The following is a 16,143-nucleotide window of genomic DNA, read 5'->3' as shown; positions in this document are numbered from 1 at the left end:
AATGGTTCGGTCCTGCGTGTGTGTGTGTGTGTGTGTGTGTTGCACTTGTATTCTCATGGAAAAATGTGGCATTTCCGTGGCAAACAATGTCATTTTTTTAGCCTGATATAGTATTCTGGTGGCAATAAATTGAATTGTTTTTTTTTAACCAATGCTTACTAAGTAAAATATGTTGCTTTTGTGTTTTTTGTGAAAATATAGTGTATTTTGAACCCAGTATTGAATGTTGGTGGTATCAGGTAATATTTCTGAACCTAATAAAGTATAATTGTATATGGCTGGTGTTTTTTTGTTTTGTTTTGAAAACTTAAGAGTATTTTTTTGTATATTTTGAACCAAGTATTTGGTAGCCAAAAATAGTGTTTTTTTGACCAAGTATGGTATTTCTGTGCTAAAAGATACGTAGCCAAATATTGCAATATTGGCAAAATATAATATGTTTTGAAGCAGGTACAGTATTGTGGTGGTAAAATACAGTACTGTAGAGTGTCCCCTTGCTTTATTGCTGTTTCACATATTTTTTTAGTGCTTCTTTTTTTTTTTATTACAGCATATGAATGCTATAACAGGCTGAGCCTGGCCCTTTAAGAAAAATTGCGTTGTGGGAAGTTGAGCGTCGATCTTCCCTCTCTTTCTGCACCGCCCATTGTTTCCTACGTCCTGATTGGCTGTAGACCATTGTCAATCCACCTCTCCTGTGTCATGGCTAGCTTGCTTGTTTGCTAGCTTGTAAGTGAATCTTCGGGTAGTCTGCTGCCATATGATTTAACAAGGATAGAAAAACGCTACAGAACGGGGGAACGGCGCCAGAGACGAAAAGGCACGATCACAAGATGAAATATATGTGAGCGACTTAATAATTTCTTGTGCTGATCATTAAGGTTGATCATTAAAAATCAAACGAAGGTTTGACCTTTTTTGAGAGTGTTTAAACAAGAGAGAAATGTGAGAAAATGTTATTGCCTGTCTGACTAAAGTGTATAAAGTGTATGGTGAGGGGAAACTATCCCCGCGATAAACGAGGGAACAATGTTCACAACACTATTCTATCAGTATATATCGAAATGTGGCATTTTTGTGGTGTTTCTACAACTACTATGGTATTTTGTCAACAAATCCAGTGTTTTTGAGCCTAGTACATTAGGGGTATTTTGGCAAAATAGAGTGTATTTTGAACAAAGTTTGGCATTTTGGCAGCAAAAGATACAGTTTTTGAGCCTAATGTATTGATTTTTTGGCAGAATAGTGCTTTTTTTTTTAACCAAGTATAGTATTTTGTTTGTTTTTGACTAAAAAACAAGATATAGTGTCTATAAGTCAAATATAGTATCTTTGTTTGAGAGTATAGCAAAATCCGGTATTTCCATTGCAACAGAAGGCATTTTTTGGCAAACGATGGTGTTTCTGAAACTACTGTAGTATTTTTTTAGTAAATGGCACTGTTGTTGAGCCAAGTCTGGTATTAAATACCAGTATTTACTAATACTCTTTATTTTGAAACAGATTTTGGTGGCAAAATCTGCATTTCTTCTAATGTCTCAAAGACCTTTATGTAGGAAAGGACGCTGATGCAGGACATTCATGTTCAATTAATGGTGACGATTGATCCCCTGTTGCCTTACTGCCCTCTAGTGGCTGCTGTGTGCATCACTTGATGTTCTCATTGAGCAAGCTGCGTCGCTAAAAGACTAATGCACTTTGTTTTTTGTTTTTTTTATATAGTAAACAGTCTCTAATGCAAACTTTATTGTGAAAAGCGCTGCTGTCATCAGCTCATCTATCTACATTTCTTTACAGGCTGTAAAATGAATTGAGTCGATATTGATCCATGGACAAAGTCATTACTTACTGATCAATCAATCATTTTTGTGGCAAAGTAGAGTGCTTGAGCAAGGAATGTGAACTTAAAGGAATTTTAAAAGGAAGTCAGTCATGTGGTCATACCTGCATCTTTATGAAATGCTTTATGTCTGTGTGTTTTAACTGTTTTTATTGTTTGTTGTTGTTGCTCCTGTAAAGGCCGAGCATTGTAAATTAGCCATGGCTACAAATGCTAAAGTATAAGACATGTAAAATGGATGTACTTGCCCTTATCGAATAAATAAAGGAAATGAATTGTATAGTTGTGCCAACTATACATTTCTTGAGCCACATACGGTGTAGTGTTATACAAGGTTGTTGGACCAGCCTGGACAGACTATACACACACAATTAAAGACATATTATGTAACAATTCTACCTTGAACTACAGTTCCCTCGTCATTTTGGTGGTAATAATCATTCATAACACGTGGTTGGTTGCCACGGAGACCCGTAGTTATGGTCTTAGACCAGCCATGACCAGCACGAGCATTGATGCTAACATTAAATGCCTACTTTGGTCATCTTTTTGTAATTTGTTGCCATGGAAACCCCCTGCCCATAGGCAGTCTACAAGAGTGTTATTATTTTGCAGTCTAGCAAAATGCGCATTTTATGGGCAAAATATTATGTTTTTGATGATCTATTTTGTGACACAATATAGCAAAAGATATTTCTGTGTGTTTTTCAGTGCGGTGGAGTATTTAATATGACAAAATTTGGTACTTCCATGGCAACATAAAGTATTTTTGTGGAAAACGTTCATGTTTTTGAGCCTTGTATAGCATTTTGGAGCTGTCATTTCCTGACCGTTTCAACAAAGCAAATTTGAATGCCAAACTCTTGTGTTTTTGTGCTGACGTTATGATTTTGTGGCAAAATGTTAATTTTCATGGGAATATAAGCCATTTTGGGGGCAAAATGTAGTGTTTTTGAGCTGAATGTTAGATTTGTGGCAAAGTGTATGGTTTCCCAAACTGAGGGCTGGGGGCCAAAATCAGGATTGGGTCCATTTTTGTTGGGTCCCCTCTTGTGAAGTGCTGATTGTTGTGGTTTATTATCATTATTTATGTTGAATATATGTCAATGCCTGATGTATTTTATGACTCTTTTCAAACCTGCTTCCTCAGACTACCTGAATAGAGTTGTTAGGGGAGATGTGCCAACAAAACCGGTGTTGGCAAAGTCACCTTCTGCTACCTCACCACGCAAAGATGGCGCAGCGGGCGCCACATGACCTTCGGCCTCGGGACAGATGGCAGGTGCGGACCCTTGGACCAGCTAATGAGCGAGGCGTGCCAAGTGTTGTAGGACACTGGGGCATGGCCTAGGTTGCTCACCTTGGCGGTGGAAACCCTTGATCCCCTACTTTTCAATTGTTACAGTTTCACCTTAAAATACTGTGATATTATATTATAGTACTGTATATGATCATTAAAAGGTTTGCTGCCATGGAAACCCTTGATTTTTTGGTTTATATAAGTGTTAAAGCAGCCAGGACACATCTTCAGATGTTTATTGTTATCATTTTTACCATAAAAAGCAGTTTATTTGTCATTGTGGTGGTAATAATGATTAATACCATGTTTGTTGCCATGGAGACCCCCATTTACTCTGTTTATTTGGTCTATAAGAGTGTTGGACCAGCCACAACACCTCTTAAATTGTGTGAGCGAGCGTTAATGCTGCCTACGATGGTCATCCTTTAGTTGTCTGTTGCCATGGAAACTACTAATCATCAACATGGGTGGTCTACAAGAGTGTTGGACCGGCCAGGACCCCTCTGACGATACGTTAGCACTAGCTTATGTTAACACTAGCCTTGGTGTTAACTTTACATGCTAACATTCTGCTAATCTCTTTCTTCGATGTGATACAAACAATTCAAGGAATAATAGGGAACAATTCTACCTTAAAGTCACTGGCTCAACATTACATTTTTTTCAACCAAAAAATATAAGAATACCACCACCGGTTAGCATATGCTACCAATAGTGCTTTAAAAGAACAGATTGACCCCCCCCCCAAAAAAGCATCTATATTTTTCACAATTACAAGTTACCCTCCAGGCCGCACGGTGGTCTAGTGCAGGGGTGGCCAACCACCGGGCCGGGGCGCAGTACCGTTCCATTTTTGCTTGTTTATGTTTGTTGTGAGTGTCTCACTTTGTTTGACAGTCCTTGAACGCACCATTGTACGTGCGCTAGCCTTCTCCCACACTGCACAGATTGTCAACTATACTGTATTTTTGTTGGGTTTTTTTTTTTACTTCATATTTGCTCCCAAATGCTGATACTCTGTGGGAATGCATCAAGGTAAAGTTTATGATAGGCTACACGTTCAATGATCGCTAAGGTTAGTTAGCTGAAAGCTATCATTAGCTGACAACTCACGCATGTGCGCGTGTTACGTAGGGCTAGCTTACATCCTCAAAGCAGGAATAGGTTTGGTACAGTATGTTCGAAAGTTCTTGTTGGAAAGATGTTCGCGGCCTTGTATACCCCTATTTGCCGACATTGGTGGTCTATAAGTATGTTGGGTGAGCCAGGACACCTCCAGCCTTGATGCTAACTTTACATTCTAAAAAGCACACTAAATCCCTGTCTTTTGATGTTTTACAAACAATTAAAACAATGGTAGGTAATTACGTTTTTAAAAACTGTTTCCATGGAAACGGCGCCTTCTGTGGAACATGTGGTTTACTAGCCACAATATTAGGCACTACACGCAGAATAATGCATCACAGTTCAACACTACATTCACATTCTAAGCGCGCTGTGAATAAACACCTCTCTGAGAGCGTCACTCAAAACCCTAAGTTACCCGTGACCTCATTCTTTTTATTCGCCGCCCATTGGAGCCGATTCTGTCCAGGGAAGTCTTTCAGCGACAGGAAGGGATGGGAGAAGCAGTCAGAATATTAGTCACGGATAAATCAAGGGGCTTATGGGACTTTAAATAACGCTGGTGACAGTTTGGAATGGCAGTAATATATCAGACGGGGCCACTGTCAGTCATGCTTAGCGGCTGCCTGTCGACTTGATGTTTGGAGAAGTGCAGTGTTTTGAAAAAAGCACATTGCATACTTTTACTATTAAGTATTAATATCAATCAACGCTAAAATGTGTACTGTATTGTTGAGTAATGATTTGATTTATTTACAATGTATTTACATTTAATGTTATTTTATGTTATAATATGTTGTACACCACCGTGCAGACGTGTCCGCGGTGTACCGTGGTGACGTTAGTTTCGCGTTGGACGCTGGATATTCGGCTGGGTAGCTACAGCGGTAGTTCCCTCTCACCGTGCCCGGACTACTGTCACGGTGTAGGGAGCTCGCACGGGAAGTACTGCTCGAACCGCTGGTTGATAATAGAGACCTCACAAACACTACTTAAACGTGAGGAAACGGCGGCAAAAAAAACCTCGCAAACTCCTCTGTTACGGAGCTTGAATGGCAGTTTAGCTAGTGCAGCCGTGTGTGTGCGCGCGACTTAGATGAGTCTATTTTCACCGTGTTGTGTTTTCCTGCTTTAATGTAAGGAACATTTTACATTTCCCACTGACGACGTGCAGGTTCTGTGTGAAACGAGACGAGAGGCATGTTTATTCTTGCACCCAGCGCGTATCAACCGTCAATTGCCATTCTCAACACACACGACACATTCCGGCCTTCAAAATAAGAGCGTTTTCGTCACATTTGTCCTTAAAAATTAAAGTTCTCTTTGTCACATTTGTCTAATTGTATAAACAAAATAAGGGTCTCATTAAAATATCTTACATTAATAACATGATTGGAATGACATCTATGACTACATCTTCCTTAATCACAAGCACGGGCATTACAGTTTGTTGAATGTTTGGTAGCAATATGTGCTGAGGCACACATCCCATTAGAAAAGTTAGCTAAGCTACATCCGTTTCTCAATTACTGGACAAAATGGGCCAATGATGTATTGCATCAATAAATGTAAGGATTTTTGCATTTCATTCACTAACCCAAATAGCACACACTCTATGCTGGGAAAAATAAGTGGAAAAGGTAAACAACTGAATTCAAAAAAATTAAAACGGAAAAAACAAGAGAGTTTGTTAAAAAAAAAAAAAAAGTCATATATTCTAAATCACACCACAAATTGATCTATAACCATGTCAACTGATTAGTCCTACCCTAAAAGTATTTTGCACGCCAATTTGATCTTTTATTGGACCATACTTGACTATTTCTGCCATCTTTCACTTGCATAAACCACTTTTTGCCTTGAAGGCGGCCTATGCACTACAAAAACACAACAATAGATTTTTACACTGAAACATAGCTTGTGGTTTGCATTCCTCTCTAATACCGTGCCAGTTCCATCATTGCCCTCTTAACAGGGCGCACATGGGAGCAGATGTTGCAAAAGAAAGCGCACCATAGTGATTGTGATCGATGCGCAACGGCCCACCCTATTCAGCGCATAATATGGCGGACGGCATCAGGGTAACAACCTGTATTATGTGGAGACAGCTGTCGCCATGGCGCCTGGGCAGGACTATATTGCCTAGGCTTCTGGGCCTTATTTCAGCCAAAGGCAGGGAAGCCATTTAGAGTGATTTACAGCTTGCATGTGTCGACACCACCTTGAAAGATGCACCCTTGTGCTGGCTAAAGGACATACAGTATATGATACCAGGATGGTGAAAAGTAGGATTTTAGAGGGTAAGGAACCATATTTGGTAGCTTAAACTGAAGTCCGAATGTCCCTCCACGATTATTATTATTATTTCCTCTTTAATTAATTTTTTAAATTCCAGGCATAAAATGAGTAAATTTTGCATTTTTTATTACTAAAGATATTTTAAATAATTCTAAAGTATATAACATCATAAAAGAAAACACCGAGGTAAAAAACAAAACATACACTTTTGTCATTCACCGAATGAAAGTCCCACCATTTTGCCGTTAGAAGGGAGCAGTTCACATTTGCAGTCCCTTGCTTTCGTAGAAGAAGAGAAGAAACAGTCGCTTGCTGATGACGTTGCCACCACGCGACGTTCACCACAAACAGGAGCGGCTATCATGAACCAGGCGTGAGTGATATATTTGGAGTTTTTTGTCGCCTAAAATGCTCAAAAAGAAGTCAAGCAGTGGCGAAAAGAAACGGAAACACGCCCCGTCCGATGAGCGGCATCGCGGGAGTAAACATAAAAGTGCTGAGAGTAACAAAGAGGTGAGATTTTAAAGCTAGCTTAGAAGCTGGGGGTGTTGCGCTTATTGACCATCTGTAGCTTTTCTGTAGAGTAGCCCTTATTTTTTTTTTTATATGGTTTAAACTCTAAGAATGCAGCTTTAATATGACATTGATAGTTGAAGGAAGTACACCTATGTTCATTCAGGACGCTAAGGATGAGCTCGCCGACGCAGAGCTGGACAGGGTTGGCAGTGACATTGAGGAAGGTGGGCTCGATCTCGGGGTGCCATTCCAGCCCATCACCGCTTATGTGAGCGACAAAAAGGAGATGCTGGAGCAGTGCTTCCGTGTGCTGGGAGAGAAGAAACTACGCAGGATGCTGCCCGAGGAATTCAAGGTGAGGTAAAATCACTGAACATTAATTCTAAAGGTGATTTTAATGAGACAAAAGAAAGAGGACAGAGTTGTCTAAAATACGAGGAACACTGAACGCTGCATACACTGGGCGTTGCTGTCTTTGTACAGTGGCCCCTCTGTTTTCGTCATTAATCTGTTGCAAAGGGTCTGTCGAAAACCGAATCAATGTTTCCCATAAGAAATAATGTAAAGCCAATTAATCAGTTTCAGACACCCAAATATATTAACACAGACATTATAGAGAATAATTAGTATTACTTGCAGAAAAAAATGTAGAATCCATCTAAATGATGAATGAAATGGATAAATGAACATTCAACATTACTTTTACCTTTATTGATCTTGTTGGCAAAGACTGCGATGATTGGCGAGGGAGAAGAGGATGGGACAGCCACAAGGACACCACCTTCGTTTTGCTACAACTTCTTTCTTGAATTCAATAGTGTTTCTCACCTTACTTATCAAAGTTGCAACTTTGACCTCATGGTGGGTTATTTTGCAGTCGTACTCAATCACAAAAAAGCAGAGACTTGTGTCGCAGCTGTGTTAGTTGGCCAAGAACTACAGAGTTATATGGTGACGTCATAGATGTGGTGATGAAACTAGGGGACAACGACTTCCGGGTGGGATTTTAAAACATGCTATCAAGCATTTTTTATCATAAAGACATGTTATGAACACAGTTAGACTCATGCAGTGTATGAATAAGTTGAGTCACCAACGGGGGTTGGTGACAATGGGAGTATTTGGGAACGTGATTCCGTGCGCAATATGAGGGCGCTGCCTCTGGATTGCATCTGGATTGGCAGACTGGGGATAATGACCCCTTTTTTAAAAAGGGAGACTGGAGGGTGTGTTCCAACTGTCATGGGATCACACTCTTCCGCCTTCCTGCTAAGGTCTATTCAGGGGCTCTGGAGAGGAGGATCCGCTGGATAGCTGAATCTAGGATTCAAGAGGAACCGTGTGTTTTCGTCCTGGTCGTGGAACTGTGGACCAGCTCTACACCCCTTGAGGGTCCATGGGAGTTTGACCAACCAGTCCGCATGTGTTTTGTGAACTTGGAGAAGGCATTCGACCGTGTTCCTTGAGGAATCATGTGGGCAGTACTCTGGGAGTATGGGGTATCGGACCAGCTAATTCAGGCGATTGGTTCTCTGCATGACCGGTGTCAGAGTTTGGTGCGCGTTGCTGCCAATAAGTCAGACTCCGCCAGCACTGCCCTTTGTCAACGATTACTTTTATGGACATAATTTCTAGCTGCAGCCAGGGCGTTGGGGAGAGTCGTTTTGGTGGTTGCAGGATTGGGTCTCTGCTTTTTGAAGATGATGTGGTCCTGCTGGCTTCGTCGGGCCGTGATCTTCAAGCCTCGCTGGATCTGTTCGCAGCCAAGTCCATGCACATGGTTCTTGCCCGGAAAAGGGTGGAGTGCCATCTCCGGGTCGGGGATTAGATCCTGCCCCAAGTGGGGGAGTTTAAGTACCTCTGGGTCTTGTTCACGAGTGAGTGAAGGATGGAAGGGTCGACGGGCGGATTGGTGCGGCATCTGCAATGATGCGGACTCTGCATCGGTCCGTTGTGGTTAAGAGGGAGCTGAGCCGAAAGGCAAAGTTCTCAATTTACCGGTCGATCTACATTCCTACACTCACCTAGGGTCATGAGCTTTGGGTCGTGGCTGAAAGGACGAGATCGCATACGTGGGGAGGTGTTCAGGGCACTGGATCTGCTGGGAGGAGTTGGACGAAGTAGCTAGGGAGGGGGAAGTCTAGGCTTCCCTGCTTAGGCTGGTGCCCCCACGACCTGATCTTGGATAAGCGGTGGAAGAAGGATGGATGGAACATTAAATAGTTAGATATCTTATGATTACTCTATTATTTTATTTTATGAACTTATTTAATTGTTAATGACATTTTCAAGCTCCAGTTATTGTGGGCAAATGACAAAAAAATACTTTTTTAACCTATTCCACTAACTTTCTTTTGTTTTTCGTCACTTTGTCCCTCAGGACTTTAGCTTAGAGGAAATCCAAAAACTGTGTTGGCAGCAACTGGAACCGATTTCAGAGCGAAACATTGTGCAGATCCTATCTGGTATGATTATTTCAGGTTTTTTTGTTGTTGTTTTGTTTTGTTTTGTTTTTTTTTTACCTTTTCACGTGCGCACTAATAGCTTTAAAATGTTTGTTGCATTCAGGGGAGCAAGTGACTGAAGAAAACATCAAAAACACACAACAATCCTCAGAAAGCCAGTGAGTTCCTAATGCTAAGTTTTGTTATTTTAAGCAACATCTTTTTAACATTATTTTTACACATTTTTTTATGAAGACGAGACAACAACATAGTGTGCGTGAAAGAAGCAACAAGTGACAACACCAAGCAAGGTAAGTTACGCATGCAGAAGGAACTATGTCATTGTAATATGTCATTGTACTAACAATTATGGGATGAAAAAAACGCCCCCAAAGTTGAACAAATTGTCCCGCGATTTAGCTTTTTTTTGCGCGCCTTTTTGCGTTTTCCTTGGCTTTTATTTTTCGTGACTCTTAAGGAGGAGCCCCCGACTAAAGAGAAGACAAACGTGAGAAGAGAAGAAGAATATACATCGGAAGTTACCGCGTTCAAAGCAGCAAGTCGACGTATGCATCGCTACTCGTTGTCAAAGTTCATAAGGTAGAGTGGCTAACGTCTTTTTACACTTGACAAATGTTGTAAAATAGCAATCCGATTTGTTATGTTAACATTGTGTTTTTACCTTTTATGACTAACCGTGTTGAACTTCTTTTTACGCCTGTGTGACAGCTCCGAATGTAGTAAAGTAGCCGTTTATTATGGAGTGTTTTTAAGTTTTGTGGCTAGCGGTACTTAACTTCATTTTACGCTCGCATGACAATGAATAATTGTTAAGTAGCAATGTGATTCATTATCTATTGTTTTCACATGAACTATGTTTTACATCGTTAACAGCGGTTAACTTCTTTTTACACTTGTATGACAACGAAGAAGGTTGAAAAGTAGGAATGTGACTAGTTAAGTTATGCTTTTGTCGATAAAATCCTGATAATTGTTTGTTTTATGAATAACAGTGGTTAACTAGCTTTCACAATTGTGTAACACTTAAAAATGTTAAAGTAGCCATGTGACTCCTCTTTGCGTTTTCATGTTTTACGACTAAAAGTGGTTAACTTCTTTCTGCACTTGTATGACAGCTAAGAATGATTTAAAGTAGCAGTGCAACTTGTTGTGTTGTGTTTTCATGTTTGAGTACTAACAATGTTTCACTTGTGTGACAATTCAGAAACGTATCAAGCAGCAATGCGTTTTGTTTTGCAGTGTTTTGTGTTTTGCTGCTAACAGTGGTTAAAAGTGCTGTTCCTCTCTGGCTTCAAATGGTGTGTGTTTTACGTGGGGTGTGGTGTGAAGAGGGCGGGATATATCTGTTCAGATGCCCGCGCCCCCATTGCAGTACCCAACCATGACAGGCCGCACCTTTAACGTCTTTTTTCCACCTGTATAACACGTTTTGTCATGAAAAAACACATGATACACACATTTTTTTGTTTGTTTTAGCAAATAGTTCTCTTGACACTTGTGTGACAATGAAGAATATTGCACTGTAGCAATGCAGCGCATTACACGTTCGTCGTTAAAATATGTTAAGTTGTACGTGTTTGACTACTTTTTGCAAATAGCAGAGGTTAGCTTCTTATTACACTTGCAGACCCGTCAACATGTACGCATTTTTTGTACTCGGCGCGCATTTTGCTGAGTGCTGCCATGATTAGTCGACGTAATCGACCATTAAAATTATTTGACGTAATTTTTTTTTTTTAAGTCCACACTTCGTTACACTGTTGACGAGCCAATCAAATCTGTGCGTTGGCGCTAGACATTGCAACTCTAGCTACAACAAATGAGTGATGGATACAGAGAGACAAGTGAAAGTTGTTGGATCTTGTATGTATGCGTGTGTTCGAAACAGACGACAAGGTGTATTCCACATGCAAGCTTCTGGACTAGCAGCAACTCTGGCCTTCAGGCTACTCGGTAAACATCAGCACAACACTTCCTCTATCTAGTGAAGTCCGGCCTGCAAAATAAAAGCATGCCAGTAAAATAACACGGGTATACCACAAAACTTATGGGGAGAGAATAGAGATTCGTACATTAGCTTGATGAAAATTTCTGTACTTGGGCCCTATTTGAATTTTAGTTGAATGCCCCTGATTTAGTTAGTTTTTTACTTTTTATAAAATAAAAACTTGTGTAGTATTGGTTAACTTCTTTTTGCCTTACATTTTCATTCTTTCCTATGGGGAATCAGTACTAAACTGTACTAAAACATGATTATGGTGCATTTTTGCATTGAGATGAACCCGGAATTTTTTTTTTTCCCCAGAGGTCAGTGCCTCCAGCGAGGACAGTGATGTCCTCAGCATCAACGCCGACACTAGCGACATTGAAGCGCCCAAAGACGAGCAGCCGGTGGACAAAAACGGTGCAGCGGTTTGTCCGCCCAAAGCGGAGGCCATCCAAAACGATATTGACCGAAGCGTCAGTGAGATATTAGCGTCCAAGGATGAGGAAGCTAACAAGGAGGGTCTAGCATTATCCGTCCAGGACGTTCCGAGCCGTGCCGTTGTCGCTGCTAACGCCGCAAAAACGTGTCCGCCATCACTTCGGCAGCTGGAACTTCTTGAATTGGAGATGAGGGCACGCGCAATAAAGGCCTTGATGAAAGCTAGTAATGGGAAAGCAGCTAGCCAGGGATAAAATGCTGCACGTTTTGATATTAAAATGAATCAATAACCAAATAAAATGGGCCCGTGGCCCATTTTTTAGCCCTGACCCTCAGTTTGTCAACCTGCTCTATGTGTATCATCACTCCACCATGTTTTTTTTTTTAGTTTTTAATCAAACTGTTGTAAATAAATGGAACGCTAACTTGTACCAATGGAGTGTGTTTTCCTTTGTGTCCACGCGATGGCAGTGTTACTCTGCCATAGAGCATCCAGGGTCTCAGCTGTAAAATGACTTGGGGCATTTGCGTTCCTGCATGAACTTGAAGCATTTATGCAGATGCATTGCTCCGTGGGGGGGATTTGCATTTAAAAGGCTTATTTCAGAGGCCGGCAAGGTTAAATGTGCTGGTATCTATGCATTTCATTGATTTCTAGGGGAATGGATGCGGACTCTATGCGTGTGCAGTTTATTGGTGGCATTCTTACTGCTATTATGATGACGTACATGGATTATAAAGCAGAAATATGTAAACTTATGTTGTGGTATCCTAGATCAATATACATTCAGCAGAATCTATGAAATACTTTTGTTCTTGGTTAATTGCCAAAATTCAACTTTAGAAGTAATTATAGTACATTTATTTTCATTTCAGTTGTAGTGGTAAGTGGTACATATCGTTCTCATTTAAATTTTATTTTCCATTGTATCATTGTAAATATTTGTTCTGTTCAAACGAACCACACATTTTTATTTTTTTAAAGGCCCGTTTAAACAGGGTGAAAGAGACAAAAAGTAAATTAATACATGAAAAACCTTCAGATGATATGTAAATATTACTTACTTAAAGAAATAAAAAATATTTTAGTTGATAGAGAATCCCTTATTTTTTCTCAAAAGTGTTTTTATGCAACAGGAAATGGAATCGAACTAATGACTCTTTCTGACAAGCAATAAATAACAGTGTGACTCAGTGGTCACATTTAATTTTCTGGCATCAACATTTTTCTTTTTCTTTTTTTTATCAAAGATGTCCAGTGTTTGTTTTTTAATTAAACAATCATTTCTGCAACACGGCCCATTAGTGTTCCAGTCCTTTATTTATTTTTAGCAAATACAAGTAATGCTATTCAGGACTTGTTTTTCTCGTTTGTTCCCATCTGCGAAGCCATCAAGTAGCTGACTGCAAGTTAGGAACCAGGACCTGCAATGGGTCCCCATAATAATCCCAAGTTAGTTTTTGCCCGCTGCTGTGTGGTAAGTGTTTTGCGTTATAAACAGAAACTGATTTGAAACCCTTGTTCTTGTTGTGTAACCTGGCAGGGGGCCTCTGCGGCTACACCCCTACTCCATGACAACCCGCATGGGTGGCCAGTGGAGGTTAGTTTGCATACTTCACACCAAGAAAAATTAACTAGGGAGACGCTGTTGGCATAGCAAATGAATCAGCGTCGCAAGTGCCGTTAATGATCTATTGAAATGAACTACTTGTCAGGCGGGGGCTGAATGCTTTTGCACACTTATAAGATTATTTCTGGGCGATTAATCAAGGTCTGCTGAAGTGACTCGAGTATTAATCAATCAGGTAATTCTCCTGCAAGACTCAACAATTAAGAGTTTTTTTTCCTACCCTGCACAATTAAAGGTCACGCAAAAGTGATGAGTTGCTTAGAAACGTAAAAGATCCGTCATGTGTCAAGCGGTTCAGTGTTGATAACCTAACCCAAGCAGAATGTGAGAAGTAACGATATGTCGTAAAGAGCAATCAGGGTTGTGAGAGATGAGCAGCAAGTTGTTTCTCACGCAGTTTTCGCTAGTTAAGAACCACCATCTTGCGCAAAACAAGCGCTTTTCTATCACTTCGAGTATGTGTCCACATGCCAGTGGATGGTCAAAATCCGGTCGTATCCGAGTGTTCCGCGGGTGCCTTCTGGGTCGTGAGCACCCCCACCGCCCGTCCTAGCCGAGAGGTACCTACGTGTCATATCACTCTCCGGAAAGTTTAGTTTGCAGAGAAAACAAGTAACACAAAGTTAATCCATGGTTAGCTGAGAATTTTCCGCAAGGTACTTGGTAAAAGGTTGTACCTAAATGCTACATAGTGACAGACGTGTATTTACTGTTCTTCATTTCACCCCGTCCTTCACAAATGTTAATGCTGAGCGTAAATGCACACAGGTGAGCTTTAATAATGTTAGCTCTGTGCTGCTGTGCATTTTCGCTTGGTGCCTAATCTCATATGCCATAGCCTCGTACTGAATTAATTCTCTTATTGATTTCTCTATGTTATGTGCCTTTGTTTTCATTATTATTTCTAATTATTACCTTTACATATAACGTTTCTTGCATTGTACTGTTATTTCCATGTTGTTGCAAACCAAAGCACAGCGAAAGAGCGTAAAGATCACATCTTGCCACAGCTTGTCAACACTTGTTAGAAGAAAATTCTCCACACAGAAGACAAACCTGGTAGGAGATACCTTACCCCTCTAAAACCCTCTCCGTTTTAAACTAGTAGCCTCTGTGTGCAGCTGAAAAATAACACATTATTTTTTTGTGGGGAGGGTACATGACTTCCAGTCGTGAAGAGGTACGCAGCTGTGAAAAGTTTGGGAACCACTGCTGTAGTGGATTCTAGTTGGAGTGGGTCTTTTTCTGCAAAAGGGGGGCTACGCCAAGGGAGCGTTTCCATGGTAACGCAGCAACGGCTCGACGCTGCTCTCTGGGGTAGTATCCATGGAGCTCCATGCTTGGGAAATGATGAGGGAAAAAAGGCCACAGAGTGTCGGCTCATCTTCTTTAGCATAGTCTCCCACGGTAGCACACTTTTGCTATTCAGTCAAATGGTGAAAACAGAAGCTGAACCTTCAAATTATTTTTTTTGCATAAATACAACCTTTGGTGTCAGAAATGCCACATTAATTCCCAACACATCAATGCCTGTCGGAAGATGATATGTCTGAGAAAATAACCCAAAAGGCTTGGTTGATGAGGGGATGCCTGGGTGGGCCCTCTCTGTAATTTCCAGTCTTTGTTTAGCATCAGATGCGAGTTTGTCCCCTCGCAACCCATTTTGTTCACCATTCACAACAAAAGTTGTCTTAATATGATGACAGAGGTGAAAAGCAGACTGTTGTTTTTTTTAGTTAGTTTTTACCATTAATTTTAGAAATATGCAAAGAGTAGACAAACAATTCCGATTGTTGTTTACTTAGCTTGGTCGTTAGTTTGTTCATTAGTTAGGTTCTAGGATTTGTTAGTTTGGTTGGTTGGTTGGTTGGTTGGTTGGTTGGTTAGTTGTACACAATCAATTTCCTTGAAATTTGTGGTGGATAAAGTTTCGTAGTTAACAATATTTTGTTGTTAGTTTGTTCATTTTTAGAATTCCACAAACACTAGACAAATGATTTTCATAGTTTTTTAGTCAGTTTGTTTATTTGTTTATTCGGTTGGTTGGTTGGTTGTTGTACACAACCGATTTCCTGTAAATTTCGAGAGCTCGAGAGGTTTATATTTATATTGTCATTTACTTCAGCCCTGTCCACTGTGTCGGATCAATAAATAGTCACATCCACACGGGAACGATGTAACACATAAGGTTCACCTACATTTGACACTGTAAACGAAAACACGCTTCAGACAGAACGACAGGACGCACCAAAACTTGCCGTGTAGATGAAAGGCAAACGATGAAATACTTTACCGTTTCGACCTTGAAAATGTTTGTGTGTGGACGGGCCCTTAGTTCCTTTTTAGAATTACGTAAAGACGACACAAATGACGTTGATGTTTGTTCATTTGATCCTCGGTAAGTTAGTCATTTTTTGTTCCTTGTTAATCCTTTGAGTTCATGTTATATTCTCTTAACGCTGCTTCAGACAGCCTTTCATAGCGAGCGCATGTACAGTAGCACTCTGTTGCACACAGGCAAACCCAAAAATAAATAAAAGCAT

The 16,143-nt window shown here is 40.5% G+C and overlaps 1 protein-coding gene across 1 annotated transcript; it reads left to right on the top strand.

The window, feature by feature from the left end:
* The first annotated feature begins 6,893 nt into the window (after positions 1 to 6,893).
* On the top strand, positions 6,894 to 12,400 carry LOC129168055 (caspase activity and apoptosis inhibitor 1). The gene is made up of 6 exons (XM_054752874.1): positions 6,894 to 7,076; positions 7,243 to 7,434; positions 9,460 to 9,544; positions 9,648 to 9,702; positions 9,779 to 9,834; positions 11,850 to 12,400. Exons 1-6 carry the CDS (start codon positions 6,972 to 6,974, stop codon positions 12,221 to 12,223), a joined length of 867 nt encoding a protein of 288 aa, XP_054608849.1. The 5' UTR covers positions 6,894 to 6,971; the 3' UTR covers positions 12,224 to 12,400.
* Positions 12,401 to 16,143: the final 3,743 nt, after the last annotated feature.

This window comes from Dunckerocampus dactyliophorus, chromosome 15 (assembly GCF_027744805.1).
Source record: "Dunckerocampus dactyliophorus isolate RoL2022-P2 chromosome 15, RoL_Ddac_1.1, whole genome shotgun sequence".
NCBI lineage: Eukaryota > Metazoa > Chordata > Actinopteri > Syngnathiformes > Syngnathidae > Dunckerocampus > Dunckerocampus dactyliophorus.
This window is presented reverse-complemented; position numbering and strand designations above follow the sequence as displayed.

Bases quoted from the DNA above. Each gene is read 5' to 3' on its own strand.
- LOC129168055 (XM_054752874.1), top strand. From the start codon at position 6,972: ATGCTCAAAAAGAAGTCAAGCAGTGGCGAAAAGAAACGGAAACACGCC. The intron at 9,545-9,647 runs GTATGATTATTT...TGTTGCATTCAG, and splicing joins CATTGTGCAGATCCTATCTG to GGGAGCAAGTGACTGAAGAA. The intron at 9,835-11,849 runs GTAAGTTACGCA...TTTTTTCCCCAG, and splicing joins AAGTGACAACACCAAGCAAG to AGGTCAGTGCCTCCAGCGAG.